At 31.9% G+C, this 16339-nt stretch overlaps 1 protein-coding gene across 1 annotated transcript in view; it reads left to right on the forward strand.

Moving 5' to 3' along the window:
- The first annotated feature begins 3613 nt into the window (after positions 1 to 3613).
- Positions 3614 to 16339, forward strand: part of LOC131853645 (nuclear receptor coactivator 2-like) — a 29283-nt gene continuing 16557 nt past the window's right edge. Inside the window, exons 1-2 of the mRNA XM_059204618.1 lie at positions 3614 to 4183; positions 11359 to 11478. Coding sequence (XP_059060601.1) covers positions 4011 to 4183; positions 11359 to 11478 — 293 coding nt within the window. The 5' untranslated portion in view covers positions 3614 to 4010. The remainder of the gene's footprint in view (positions 4184 to 11358; positions 11479 to 16339) is intronic.

The following is a 16339-nucleotide window of genomic DNA, read 5'->3' on the forward strand; positions in this document are numbered from 1 at the left end:
CCACTACTGAGCTGCTCAAGCCGAATTAAATAATCACGGGCGAATGTTATCGGACTCTACTCTGACTGCAAATAAACGTCGCATTGAAACAAAATCGGCCGAAATTCGAAGCAAGGCCCAACAAAGCAGCATGACAACGCTCGCCCACATGTTACAAAATCGGTGAAAATCTACCTAGAAACTCTGAAATGGGAAGTCCTATACACACCCGCTGTAATCTCCATACATTACTTCTTCCGACTATTACTTGTTCCGCTCGATGACATATGTGTCTGTCCCAGCACAAGTTTAATTCATATGAACAATCCAAAAAATGGGTCGATGACTGGATTGCCTCAAAAGACGAATCGTGTTTTCGAGCTGGCATCCGAAATTTGCCAGAAAGATGGAAAAACGTAGTGGCCAGCGATGGACAATACTTCGATTAATATGTTTGTAACCATTATTTTAAAATAAATCCGTAAATTTCGAAAAAAAACGCTCATTATTAATTCAAGTATTATACATAGTAATTTTCACGCGTCAGTATAGCATTTGTTTCTGTTTATTCAAATATACTCTTATGTATTTAAAGCGATTACATATTGAAATTACAGAATAAGAGGCATGACATCTTAGTCCTCTGGAATGCCAACGTATCACAGGTGTCAGATGATAACATGATGTACGTTTATGTATGTAGACGACATTTACCACTTACCTACAGCTGAGCCGTCAGCTTGTTTGCTATTCTAATTACATAAAATAAAACAAAAAGATACCTCCTCAATTGTGAAATATTGATTTATTATCATTACTAGAATAATTTTCATTATAATAATTTAGTCATAATTGTGATTTCTTAAATACTGCTAACTAGTAACTCTTTGTATTATTATATAGTTCTAGTTTCAAATCCTGCCCGCGAAGACGGCTGACATATATTCAGACATGGTTTACCATACTATTGGAACACGTACCCTTCTAATAATGTGATTGTTTTACATACCACGGGGGTGGTAGAATAGCTTGCTTCTCATTTGAACGATTGCCGAAATCTTTTTATGCGTATTTTTAAAAACTCCGCCCTATTGTCTCATGAATAGAAATTATACCAGCTTTTAAAAAAAAGGCCCATTGAAATCGGTTCAGATGTTTGCGAGCTAAGATGCCACAGACCTTTACAAATACACATTTGGCCTTCAAACTTATAATAAATACTCTTTTTGTGTCGGGGCATATAAAACAACGTTTGAAATTTTAATGCACCCTTCCGCTGTGATGAACTGATTTTCATTTGAATCCGAAACCCTGGACGTCTCGATTTAGAATCTACAGAAACTAGACGTTCTTGTTAAATATTTAATTCTATGTCCATTATGAGCCACCATTTATCAGTTTTCATATCTGTGTCGACCTGAAGTTGGCATAGATGATGACCACAGATGACAGTAGCATTTCTAATAGCATTTGGTTATGAATGATACGAGTATATTAATATTTCTAAATAGTAAAAACTGTTATAATTGATAAATACTAATATAATATTAATATTAACTTTTAAAACTGTTAAACATTACCTATCTCATATCTATATTCCATAATAAACTCTAGACTGAGTATTATTAGTATAGTGTAGCACTCACTGTGGCGGAAGGATTAACACTCCTCTACTAGATTGTTCAAAGTGTATATGTATATATGTAGTCTCTGCTTAAAGTAGGGTTAAAGATAAGTACATCATTAGAAATCCGTACAAATAGTACCCCTTGGGCTCAAGCTGCCCACGGCGATGATTTAAATAATAGTGTTTCTTCTGGTAATATTTTTATATACATATAAATAGACTTAAAAATATAAACTTTGATTCAAATCGTTGGGAGCTATTTCTGAGATAGAAATCAGAAATGGTATTGTATAAATTTATAGATTTACGAGTAATAGCGGCGGAAAAATATTCGTGATATTATATAGCTGTCAGGAATACATATACACCAATAAGCGCATATTTAATATATGTACAAGCACAGCAAATAGTTGTAGTGGTTTCCAAGATTACACTTCACAAACACTAATTCAGAAAACTGTTTTCCTAAAATTATGTTCTATATTTTACTATTTATATCTATTATATCTAATCAAATTATGGAACCAACTAGAAAACAGTTTTTATAGATTTACTTTAAATAAAGTTATTTAATATTTATAAATTTAATGTATGGCAATAAATATAATGTTAACGGACAGGAAAATTTTAACCTATGAATATATGTCATCGCCTATAACTGGAACTATGACTGTAGGTCATACTAACGTGAATTATTTCAGTTGGTCAATGTCAAACGTTGATAAGTTAACATCGGTGTACTAGGTTCCCAAGCACCGATGTAAATAACTATTTGAATATATGTTACTGGTTAGGTAAGTATATTATGTTAGCGAACTTGGGGATGAAATAAAATAGGCAATTGTAGATAGGTGAGACCGGTGAAGCGGAATTAGAATGAAGTGCGCGCCGCGACTCGCCGCGGCCGTGTGCCACGTCATTGCCGTGACCTACTGACATAGATCCGCGGGGCCGCCTGCACCGATATCTGCACGCGCGCCGCGCTCTTCCTCTACTGCCCCTTTAATTTTATCATATCAATATATAATTCATACATACTTTTTCTTTATTAATCATTTGCACTGTAAAATATAACTGGTAGGTACATTATATGTGCGAATTAGAATTATCTGTCATTAATTAAAATTAATACATAATTAAAAATCTTTTGTAATTAAATTCATTCACTTATTAGAGTATTTAACTATAAAAGTATAGACAGCATACTAAAATATTTAATTCAAATCGTTGAAATATGTAGTATTATGCAACGAATGACCTCGTTATCTAAATTGTGCACTTGACACGAATGTTGTTCCATTTCACTTTCATGAAGGTATAGTTATGTAGTTATTTCACGTCACTGTTTACTGTGTCGTCTGTCACGATTCATGGGATACAGTAGGTACTATTTGTGATTGTACTATCAATAATCTATATCTATAATGTACACATTTCGGCGCAGTTCTTGTATAAACTATTTTTTAATTTTTCTATTTGTATTATAAAATATTGTTCGGATATGTGAATGAATATATTATTAAATAGCACACATCAAAACAAATATTTGCTGCTTTCTAATAAGTGTGACAGTATGAGTAGTACAAATAATCAGATAATGTATAATGTTTTTTTGTATTCTAAAATAAAAGGATTTACCTATTTCTTAAATGAAACGATACACGAAGCACAATAGATCGTAATTTTAATTCCGCACAATTGATTAATGATTGTTTATTACATTTCACTCTTGTTTCGCAACAAATGGATGGCTAATGAAATAGCAAACATTTTTTCTGTTTTTATCCATCGTATTAATTCGTTTATGATCGGTTAAGTTCGACAATCGTTTTCTACGAAATTCGTCTCAGTGAGCGAGATCGTGGTGGTTCTGCTATGTATGAGTAAGCGTGGGTGTGACTGGAGCAGCGATACTGTTCATGTTCAGTCCAGTCAGTCAGTCCAACTAATCCTGCTCGCAGCGCCGCCGCTGTCGCTGCCACAGACGTTTTGCGTCGTGCCGGGCTATGTTGATAATTTGTGAAGCGGTGAACGAAAAGGACGTATGTATACATACGTCTCGTCTTTCAGTTGACTTTCATCGTCGTTTTGTAGCGAACGTTTCGCACGGATATCGATAAGAAATTGCAGAATCGCTACGTAATAAACTTAATGCATGTTTTAATGGAAAAATATACTCGGTACAAGATCGAATACTGGACTAATAAGTTTCTATAACAGTTGAAAATTATTTCATATGTAGTGTGATATCTAGAAATCTCCATAATAAAAAATAGCGTCGCGGCGAGCGTGGCGCAATGCAGTGTATGTTTGGATACGGACACAAACTGTACTGTCCCAAGGTGGTACAGAGAGACGTTTGTCTCAAAAGTGGATGTGAGCACTCGTGGAGTGCGTTATAGTCATGCTACCTATGGTGCAGCCGGAACCAGTGATCTTCAACTGCGGAGGTCACTCTGTCAATGGGGCCGCCGCTCCGTTGGTCACGTTACCTCCATCATTCACACCGGAGTCTGACGTAGATGAACTAGTAGACATCTTTTTTGATGTTGATGTTGGAGTTAACACTTTTCCAAGGTAATTAAAATGCACCGAGCTGGGTGAACACTAGTGAACAGTGTGTGTATATCGAAACTCCTCAATGCGAACACGCCAAAATTAGTTACTTTGTTGAAGTCATTGTCAAAAGTTCAAAACACGTGTATTTTTTTCAACTTCGGAGGGTGATAGTGTTTATCTAATAATGGTGAAATAGGTCTATTAGACAAGAGTCATATAGACGAGAATCATATTTTTAAAAACTTTGTCCTATGCTCTAAATTGAATTCTATTTTACATAAATATAATCATTAATGAGAAACAGGGATGTGAAGATCAATAGTGTATCGCCTAATATAAACATTTATATTTGGCTTAATTATATTGAATCATGATGCATGTGTAATTCTCTTATCTATTCTACATCATACATATCACTGCATTCTGGAATCATAATGAAGTCGTCTTATAAATGTTATTTTACTCCCTTGAGACATCTATATCTACTAACATTATGAAAGTGAAAGTGTGTTTGTATTTTACTTTTTCATTACTAAACGGCTGAACATTATATTTGGCAGTAAAATTACCCTGTATAATGGCAACGCACTAGGGTTAAAACGAGTTTCACATTGTGATGTCCGTGCTGGCGCTTTTCATGTTATTTTCTATAACCAGGTTTCACAACACCGTGAAAAATATCAAAACAACTAAACACCAGTACAATGTTACAAAATAACCTGACATAGAATGTTAGCGGGTCACTGAATGTAGATAAAATTAATAATTACTAAGATAAGAGAAACTGAAATAAACAAATCGATACTAATCCTTAAACTAAGATTTGAAGTGGCTACAATGTATATTTACTCATATATTACATAGTTTTGCTGCAAATACTGTTACAAAGAAGTCATCCTATTGCATCAAAACATATTTTTTCTATTTTAGTATAATCGTATTTATTAGGTAAAATTCAGAAGCGATTAAAATTGATCCTACTGACTTTTTTTTTAGTTCCGATCCGACTTTGTCTTTTCATATATACAATAGGTACTAATTTTAGAAAGTAATGGTGTATGAATATAAAGTATTATTTTCTTCTTTCTGTAGACAGATTTTTTTTGATCTGTTCATTCTTTTTTGAAATAAAGAAATTAACAAAAAGTTTTTTACTTTTTTTTTTCTGAGAGTACCCAATGGAGTCCTCTTTTAAGATTATATATTCTAATTTAAGGCATGGGGGCATTTGTAGATTCCACATTTAGGTGCCTAGAAAATCCGTATTTTAAATAGCACAATTTTTAAGAAATTGTTAAATATCTACCCTTCACAAAATCTATATTCCATACTAATAATATAAATCCCAAAATGCATCTATCCGTTTGTTACCTTTTCTCAGCTGAAAGTGTGAATAGATCTATCGTTATCGTATGATAGATGTTGAGCGATGCTGTTACAACTTATTCATAAAAATATAGCTTAATTTTGCCTACATAGCATATACCCTATAAATGACACTTAAGACTTGAATTGATGAATGCTCACATTTAACTGCAATTACTACCCGACAAGCTTCTTTAGAGCTGTCTGCTTTAGATCTATAAATATGCTCTTTATTGTAATATGTAATATATAAACTTTCTTATTACAAATTGAAAACTAAAGGTAAACTTGAAAAAAATTACAGAGACGTATTTTATAACCATCAAATGTCGTCATCTTTTAAAATACTCGAAATCGTTACGGTTGTATCTGGAATAAGAGATGTTTAGTTGATTTTGCAACATAGTCAGGAACAAACAATTGGAATTTTAGATCAAGTATTTAGCCATTGTCGAGAAAACAGGTTTGAGTATCACACACAGACGTTGTTGTTGTCTAAAAATCGTTGAAGTCTTTCCTCTCTTTTTATATAGGTAATCTTTGGACCCTTAAACATAATAAAAATATATTTGATACTACCGGAAAATAGGGTAGAAACTGTGTTCATGTCCGAATGTACATTGTGTGTGGAGAGGTATTCATAATCTATAAAACACTGTATTTTATCCTCTAATGTTAAAAAAACATGTATAAAGAAATAAAGAGTTTTCTTTTTATGGTATATTTTATCAAGGATAGTAATAAAAATACGTAGTAATAAATTTACACAAAGGCCAAAATATATAAATAGGTTAGTTAGTAGAGGGCTTAGTTTTTTATGAATACATCGCTTAATTATTACAACGATAATCACGATAAATATTAGATACACCTGCGGTCTTGACCTTGTTAATATTTCATATTAAGGTAATGATACAAAATAATACTTTTAGAATATAAATACATTTTTGCTGGTTAACAGATATATGTGAGCAATTTGTCTTTAAAGAATGATTTATGCGATTTACCTAAAATTTTGCATTCAATATAATTTATTGTATAGTTAGCCCTATGTAAATTGTATCCAGAGCTCTAGGCGCATTTAGTTAGATTTATAATATTAAAAGTATAACTGCTTCCCAGTGAACTATTGATTATAGTAAAGAAACACAATCGAGGATACAATGTACAATAAAAGTTAAGCCGCTAAATATTAAAATAAATTGTTACACACGCGAACTTTCACTAAGAGCCAAGCTCATTTTTGACAATCATATCGCAATATTTCTCAAAATTATAGTAATATGCCAGAGGAAGACTTTTTCCAAGCATGCAGCGTATGTAAATTTCATCTATTTCAACTAGCCTTATTACAGCTTCCTTCTAAGTCGGGTTTCTGTTTAAGGGTAAGATAAGACAGTGAAATTACGAGAACTGAAAAGGTATGATATTTTAGTCCTTCGGAAAGAAACGCTTGAGCGGTATCACGGGAGACATGATAACGTAATGTCCGTAGTGCTGTTTATGTATATTAGCAGCAGTTATCACTTACCATCAACTGGACCGTCAGCACCATTGCCAGTCCCATTACATAAAAACGTTGTGTTTCGGTAAAAGAAGGGATATGCCATTGAAATTTCAGGGTGTCGGGCTCAACTTCTTAGTCGTCGCCATAGGGCGTCAAATGAAGTGATATCTGTTGCACTCTTCATTAATTAGCTATTTACCACCGGATGGCCCGTTTGTCATTCCATAAATATAAATAAAAGAAGTACTAATGTGACAAATGTATCATCAAAAGTATCAACAAGTAGAAGTGATAATGAAGAAGCCAGGAGTAACCAGCTGAACAGATAGGTTCTTAAGTATCGACCTTGTGTAGGAAAATGCAGTGTACGACTTGGAAATATTGAAAAATCGATGAACACTGAGTGGCATAATATGCGACAGCCCACACAACAGCGAAGTAAAAAGTTCTGTAGTCTGTGGGGCTTACCTATGTTTTTAGTGGGCTATAGGGAGGTTGTGAATGACAAGATTCACAACCTACCTATTGTTCACTAAACATTCTTATTTATACTTACATTGTAGTGGTTATTTAAAAAAGCAGACAAAGTGGCGAAGAACTAGTATTTTCGAATAACGTATTATGTAACGTATAATATTCGTACAATTATAGCTTTCTAATAATTCGATTGTTCGGACAAACATTAAATACATGGCAACTTTATTTACTTTACTACCAGGCCAGGCATAAATCGTTTAATTTACTCAGTTCGAACTATAGTATAATGATACAGCAATATAACTTGAGTAACCGATACTTTTTTCATGACGATGTTGGAATAATGATACCGTATACAATCATTATATTTAGATAAAAGGAGTTATTAATCTATTATAAAGCGACTTGTATCAATTAGCACACAGCCAATATTACTAAACTAAATAGTTTACTGGAAATTCACAGAACAATATTGATTATACGTATGCCAGCCGTGGCAAACACTTAGTAAATAAATGAATTTTGAAATGTATATACCATATAAAAATAGAATGTGGTGCAATATAATGCTATGACAGACGGTTGCACGGGAAGATTAACAAGTTGACGGAATAGTTAAGGCAATCCTAATTAGATATGTCCAACACATATTTGAATAAACCAACTTACGACTTTGTCTATGAAAATTTATTTTTCTGTTTTGGACAACTCTATATACCTACCTAATATTAGAATGCATGCATTTATTTTTAAAGAGCATTTTTCCCTGAATTTGTTTTGTAATTGGTTTTTCAATGTTAATAAGTAGCATCCTTGATTTTATACTGATCAGTCAAAGGTTATCATCTCTGGTTATGATTGTTTACTTGTTTGCTCATTATTGGCACCGAGAATATTGATATTCAAACTTTTCCCAATAGGACTTGTTTTGAACATTCTTGTGGACTACAATTCTGACTTGGTGTAAATATACTTTACACATTTTTGTTTTCTATGATGATACAAATATGGTAAAAGGAGAATATTTTTTTATGATGTCGTTTTGTAAATGTAAGGTTAAATTATGTCGGCTTCATACCGCATGTTATTCATATATGTATTTGAAGTCCTGATATTTCAGCAGTATTGCAAGTCCATGATCACGACTGAAGTGAAGATGATAGACAAATATGTGTGCCGCTCATAATCTACATTCAAACGTCATATTCATTGTCAACAGAATTTTCAGAATTTTAGTTGATGCTCATCTCACTACACTATACTCATCACGGCATGCTAGATAGTTTTACTTAATTTTAGTTTTAATCAACGCAATCACCGAATTCCACGTGTTTAGTCATCTTTCTGATTGAATTTATTTGTTACGAATCCTGCTTTCATCGTACTTTGAAATGATGTCGCTCCGCCTATTATCATAAGTTGTTGTAACTTAGTACAATAATTAGATCCCAATCTAGCAAACGTTCTTTTGTTACTGATTTTTTGAATTTATATGTACCTCAATACGATGCGCTATAGACATTATTTTAAGTTGCCACAAGTGGCGCTGATTTTATAAAGGTTTTTTTAAGTAATGGGAATAACTTAACGGCCCGTCTGATAGTAATCTGTAACTGTCGTCCATATACATGGACTACTACCACTATTTCGCCATTTCAGAGGACTAAGATGGCATGCTCTTATATTGTAATTTCACTGCTTAATCTGCATCCTACAATCTTAAACACACTTTTTACAGTCTACCTCTGGCTTTCTAGAGGAAAATCTTCAGAAATCTAAATCTACGTATTCAACATAACTAATGTTAGAGTTTCGCAAATCTTAATATAAAACAAACTGCACTGACGGTAGTGAAAACCATAAACTTCATAAAATTGCATCATTAACAAAAAGCTATGAAAACAAATGAACCCACGACATTCCATGAACAGTACTAGTTATTGTCCTACGATGGAAACTTCGGATATTCGCAGAACTTTGCTAATTTAGTTCTCATCATATGTTTATCCAATTCAATTATAATCTTCAATATACTGTCTTCACTATCATTAAGTAATATATAAAAGGTAGGCCGTCATAAACTGTGATGGTATGGAAATGTATGTCATAAAGAGTCTTAAATTCATATTAAAACAAAATAGACAAAACACAGTATATAAACATACTATAAAAGTTTTCGGAGTTTATGTTGGAATTTGAAATAACGCTACTATTTTGAATACTGAATAATTTAATCAGAAATAAAAAATTAAAATAAAATGAAATTTGGTTGTATATCTGATGCTACAGTAATTTTGGCTTTCAAGTTATGAAGGGTTTTCAAGACAATCTAGGAAGATTCACCATGCGAAAATGGACGTGTGTAAAAAATGAAAATCTGTACTACATATTTACTAAAGACTCGTTGTGGGATTTAATGAGTTAAATATATATTTTGAAGCACTTTAATTAGTATACTTCCTACTATAAATGTAAGAGTCATAATATACTATATAACGCACAATGTAATAGTGGACACCGTTTGGTCCACCTCCCATATAAAGATTGTCAGTGTTCTTTGTTAGATTTGTTTGATATAGCAAAATAATAATAATTGTGCAATTTGCGAGACGCAGTTGGACAACTGCGTCTAATAATTATTATTTTGCACCACCCAATGACAATTACCTGTTGAATGACAATTGAAAAAGCAAAACCTTCATCCGTAGACGCTTACGATACCAACTTTCACCTATTTCGATTCGAATCAACTACTGTGGCCGTAGCGCTAGTTTCTTATTTATTAGGAAAACAATATTTTTTAGTTATTAAGTTTAAATTATTTCATGGGATGGATATATCTGAATGATATCGACTACCTATTACTTACATATAAGAAAACCCTTTATTATAAAAAAAATCAACAGACAGAATATTCGCATGTGTTATATCAACATTCTAATCTAATGTATCCAAATACATGTTATGTGATCTGTTTATCGACATTGGTAGTAGTACTTCTGTACTTAGTCAGTCGGCATCATTTCCGGCATTTGATATTTCTCATTTGTTCTTTGTTGCACACATGTAGCGCAACAAATAAACAAAAGAACGTCCCAAACACACAGGATGTAGGCGCTAGCCATGCTAGGAGCTGGAGGCTTCAAAATTTTTCGAGAATTATTTATTATACTATTTCTGGTCACGCTTATGGCGCGTTGTTGTTATTCCGAACATTATTATTTCAAGGTTGCGCGGCCGTCGCAGTGAGGTTGCGTAGTGGGGCTCCTCGGTAGGCGTTCAACTGGTATCTCTGTCCCTGTTTCGCATTAAGCTTCAGTTGGCTTGCTCTGTACTTGGCGTTTGATATGTATGAGTCGAGTCAATGTGAACATAACTAGGTATTCCTTGATAGCAAACTATTCTTTCACGATAATGTACACATCAAGCTGAAGTTTTAACAAAGTAAATAATGTAACCTACCAATGAATGGATATTTTGTAATATAAAAACTTGTATAAACAAATAGCCAGCTACCTCAACGGCATTAAACAAATATGAGTCATACATTTGTACAACAATAATTATTAGTGATTGGGGAATTGTTTGAATTGTCTATCGTTCATCTGGGTAGGTATCTAGGTAGGTAGATAAAATAAATTGCAATGGCTTTTCAAATGCAAATTTGTTTCCCTTCATTTTCATTATTAGCATGTATATAAGTGGATTATTAAATTTCAATTTTACGTTATGCATATTTAAACAAAATATAAACTTCATATGCCCATGTATGTTGTTTTTATATTTAATTGATCATCAATAATTAAAATAACATTAACAGCTTATTTTTTTGCTGCTTCTGTAGAGTTGAATCCTGTGAGCTCCAACTGGGAGACACATGGAGGGGGATGCAAAGCAAGATGAGCGTGACAGCGCCGGTTAAGAAGATAAGAAAAAAGTCAGACAATAAACCGCAATCTCAAATGTACGTATGAGTTTAGGTGTTTTTATACATTTTGGGGTTTATCTTGTTTGCTTTTTCGAACATTCTACACTTTACACAATTTACCCATGACTTATTTATATTACATATTTATTAGTTGAATGACTTACGGAGAAAAAATAGGAAAAATAAAAAAAAAATTAATTATATGTAACTTGTGTCATATGCCGTATCGTAAAAACACATTATTCTCTTTAATTTCCGATTTGGCCTGGGCCTAACATTATATAAGATTCCATACTTCAAATTGATATAATCAGTTAATAGCATCAGTTCAAAAGTACCTTATTTCTTACTAATTATAAATGCGAAAGTTTGTGACTATGTATGAATATATGTATGGATAGATGTTTGTGACTGTTTCATCCAAAATCTATAGAAAGGTTTTTGATGAAACTTTACACTATTATAGCTTGTAGGTACATCAGAATAACTAGAAAAATACAGAGGCTATAAATTTCATGCGGGAACAGCTAGTGACGAATAAAGGACTATATTAAGCATTCTGAAAAGAACATTAGTAATTGATTACATTTTAATACTTTTAATTAAGCTTTAGGAAATCTACACTAATAAAACAATAAGAAAAATGTGGTTTCGTAGAGAAGGCTCTCCAAAAATGTTTTTGGTGAAGAGGATTAAGTACAAAACTACTAGCTTTGAGAAATTCTCTTACTTTTTGAAATATATATTATTACAATTATTAAGTGCCATTCAAACGGATATAAAACTGTGCGAAGGCAGGACGGGCTAGTAAAGCATAACACGTGCGACGTGAAAAATATAATTTGATAACTTAATTAACGTAATGTTACATAATTTATATTCTAACTTTTGACAATGGCTCGGTGTAGGTTTAATTTCTCATTAATTCTTAATTAGTAGCGTTTGAAGATTCACCTTTTTATCGTAATAGGTATTTTAAATTAAAAATGAATAACGTCACGGCTTAACGGTTTACTACTCCTTATAGGCAGCGAATGCAGTGAGTTCGAATCAGGCCCACACCAAAATTTTTTGTCTTATAACAAAACAAATAAAACACGTCAAATAAGCGAAATGTGGCCAAGTCACAACGACGTTAATAGTTGCTACTATCTCTAACGACCCTATCTATGATTACAGTCGCGACAGTACGTTATTGACATTCGGGTATAATTATAAGTAGTTTAGATATTCGAAATACATGTATTTCATAATATTATATCATGACTTCATTATGTAATCATTCATACACCGAAGTGGTAGTGTCCTGTACAGTATTACATTATAGATTTTAATGTTATCCTGTCTATTAATTTATGTATGTCACTTAGATAATTTTGATAATAACTGGACCTACTTATTTTTTGTATAACTACCTCTTAATCCTCTTTGATCTCTGATCTGTTCTACTGATACAGGTTTACGAAGTGTGAGAAAAACCACGTTGTTACTTTATATTTATTATCTATAAAATGTGTATTTTTTTAGAGCGTGTTAATTTATATAGTATTAGTCTACGTCATATAAGAATGTATACCCATTTCCCTTGGTAAAACCATAACTGGAAAACTTAATTGATTTCATTCGTTAGAGGCTACTTGGAATGAAAATTAATTGAAGAAAGAATAATGCTTAGAAAACTAGGAAATCCATAAACTTAACGACTATTTTAACTTAATATGCTTAATGAAATTCGCGCATTTACAAACACAAGACTTCGTCTGTCGGGTCAGATAGTCTTAAGGAAAAAAAATATCTCGATTTTATGAAGTGTTCTATAAGTGAACTGACCAACACACGCTGGGTGTACTATAATAGTACTCTTTATATACTTTGATTGATAAAAGGTAGCACAACAATATTTCGCGTATATTTACTTAATGTAGAACATACCTAATGTCTGTTCTTATTACCTTTAGTTAATATATGTTGCTGTTCATTAACGTAAGGAAAATGCGGTCAGAATAAATAAATTCGTTTTCATGATAGGAAATATTAGTATGGCACCTTTCTGATTTTAATACATTACACTACCTTAAATGTGAGTAAGTAATACAAATCTTATCAGCCTATTTAAAAAAATATGTTTATCGCGTTTCATTCATTTTATTTTTACGTATAAATAGTTTATTCATCATGCAATGAAAATACTTAAATGAGCTTATCACTTAAGATTCAAGAGTTATATATTATGTATAAGATATGAGGACTTTGTTGATATCGTGCTCTTCGTATAATTTTGGCCTGTTTAGTCGCGTACTTTGCTCATTATTTATACAAACTGCACAAACAACTAATTGACTGCAATTTTATTCGCCTAAGCTACGTGTACATTTATCAGCTTGATGTATCAATTTCAAGAAAGGTTTTTTCGGAGTTTCTTAACTTGTAATTCTTAATCAGGACTTAGACATTCGTCCCGGAACTCGTTCTTGATATTGTACTTTTTCTTCTTTTTTTTATAATAAAGAAAGAATAGAATAGAATAGAATAGAAAATCATTTATTCAAATTAACTTACATTGAAGCATTTGAAAAAAATTTTTTTTAATCTTCATCGGAATGCTGTCTCATCACAAGAAGAACAAGCAAGAAACTTGTGTGTTGCATTTTAAATAATTTATTCTTATAAATAGTTTAGTGTGTTCATCGATTGCACTAATGATGAAATAATAAAATAGAAAAAACATTCAATATACAACAACTGGTTAAACAATTAACAAGAGAAATAAGTATATATTAGTGTATAAGATGACGGATGAGCCAGCCACCACTTTGCTCGATATCGTGCTCTTCGTATAATTTTTGGCCTGTTTAGACCACGTCGTACTTTGCCTCATTATTTTATACAAATGCTGCACAAACAAAAACTAATTTCATATTTTAAAATAATTGAATCGCAATGAGATAAACAAATTATAACGTTGTATGCTAATAAACTAATTATTTATGATATGTTGTCGTCTATGAATGTCTATCCTGTAATAGGCTTTCTTACAAAAAATTGTTTAATATAAGATTTGAGCCTCTCTGTCAGAACAGATTCTGGCAGTTTATTATAAAATCTTACGCAATTACCATAGAATGAATTACTGACTTTGTGCAGGCGGTATGTAGGTAAAATTAGCTTATTTTTATGGCGTAAGTTTCTATTTGTACAGTCTTTAAGTTTTCTAAAACTCTCTAAATTCTTCCGTGTATACATGATATTCTCATTTTTTATAATAGGATATTTGAATCTTTAAAACAGAAATAATAGATTACAAATATGAAATGCATGGGAGCAATTATCATGTGTATTTTAAATGCTCCATTTTAATGGACTTTAGAATGAGTACTAAATATAGCACAGAGACAAGATTGAAACAATGAAATACACATTTGAATGTTTGTAGAGCTATGTATCTTGCTTCGCCAAGGTTCTTGCAGCGCTCATCCTATATAGTGAGGCATGGTTAATACGCTAACGCGATCAGTGAGATGGGACTCACTTGTTCTATATACACGCTGGTGCATACTTATTTAAGTGCACATTATAATATGGCAATATTGTAATCTCGCTGATATTTTAATAATTGTATAAATTACGTGGTATAGTTATTATGAAATCACGCGATTATTCTAATTGTTTATATTGCGGGGAAGAAATCAGCATTGAACGTGGTAGGAGTTACATAATGGAATATAAGGAACGAATTTAGTATTTATCATGAATATTTAAAATTAAAAAAAAAATTCGTTAGCAATATTTTTGTAGTGACATTGTAGTGATATATTTATAAAAAAAAAAAAAAATAATCCGTGCGATAGCGGGACATATTTACACAAGAGGTTTTATAAGCTTTTGTGTAAATTATTCATACTTTTTTTATCTGCGCCTCCATTTCGTTCCGGTTAATATGTGATCTACTTTACATGTAGAGCCATGTATGCATGTATTCCGTCAGATGGGTCATCAACTAGCCGGCCGTGTCAAGTTATAAAAAATATACGAGCAACAATGTATGTTGAAATTAGTATAGATATAAGTCAGTCTGATAAGAATGCAATATTATTGTGACAGTCTTGAATCGCAGTCAAGAAATGCCGAATAAACTGATTACAATGTTCGTTGATTACGCACTACGGAATAAATCTGTTGTTAGTTGACAATGCAAGAGTGAGATGAATACCAACATTTTGTTCTGTGTATAAAGAGTAAATGAATCGACACCTTTTCAAACATAAATTTATATGGACCATGACGATAGTTAGATATCTAAAAAATCCGTAAGAATAATAATAAATTGACATAGTTTTTTAATTTTTTAATATGTTCTGATATGTACGGTAAACAATCATGAATGAACCAAAATATACAAGTATATATTCTGTATTAGGATTTTCATGAAAATATTTTAAATATATATTTTTTTTGTTATTACTATTTTTTATTTGTATAAGAAAACATGAGTGATCAAACAACGTGGTGAGCTTACTTTCACTAAGAACTTTATAATTAGTCGTGATGTAGTTCACTGACATAATCATTAAAATGATCCGGCTATTAGGTAATTTATAATCTATTGAAAAAATTAGTTTTATTTTTAATCAGCCGAGCTACATATATCCAAGTGGTAGTCAGTAAAATCTTAATTAAGTATTATATTATTATTATTTTGCTATTCTCCTTTTGATGGGATACACCGAATTATCTTTGCCGCTAAAAATTATTAAGCAAATATATATATAAAAGAAATGATATTGATTTTTAATGTGGAGACATACTATGTGTTTTAACTTTATTTGAATAGAGGTTATTTCTGCTCTTCGCATATGATTCTGTACTGGAACTGTACTTCGAATTACAGTTTGAATAA

The sequence above is a fragment of the Achroia grisella genome, unplaced genomic scaffold, assembly GCF_030625045.1.
Source record: "Achroia grisella isolate CSIRO2021 unplaced genomic scaffold, CSIRO_AGI_Agris_v1 utg903, whole genome shotgun sequence".
Taxonomy (NCBI): domain Eukaryota; kingdom Metazoa; phylum Arthropoda; class Insecta; order Lepidoptera; family Pyralidae; genus Achroia; species Achroia grisella.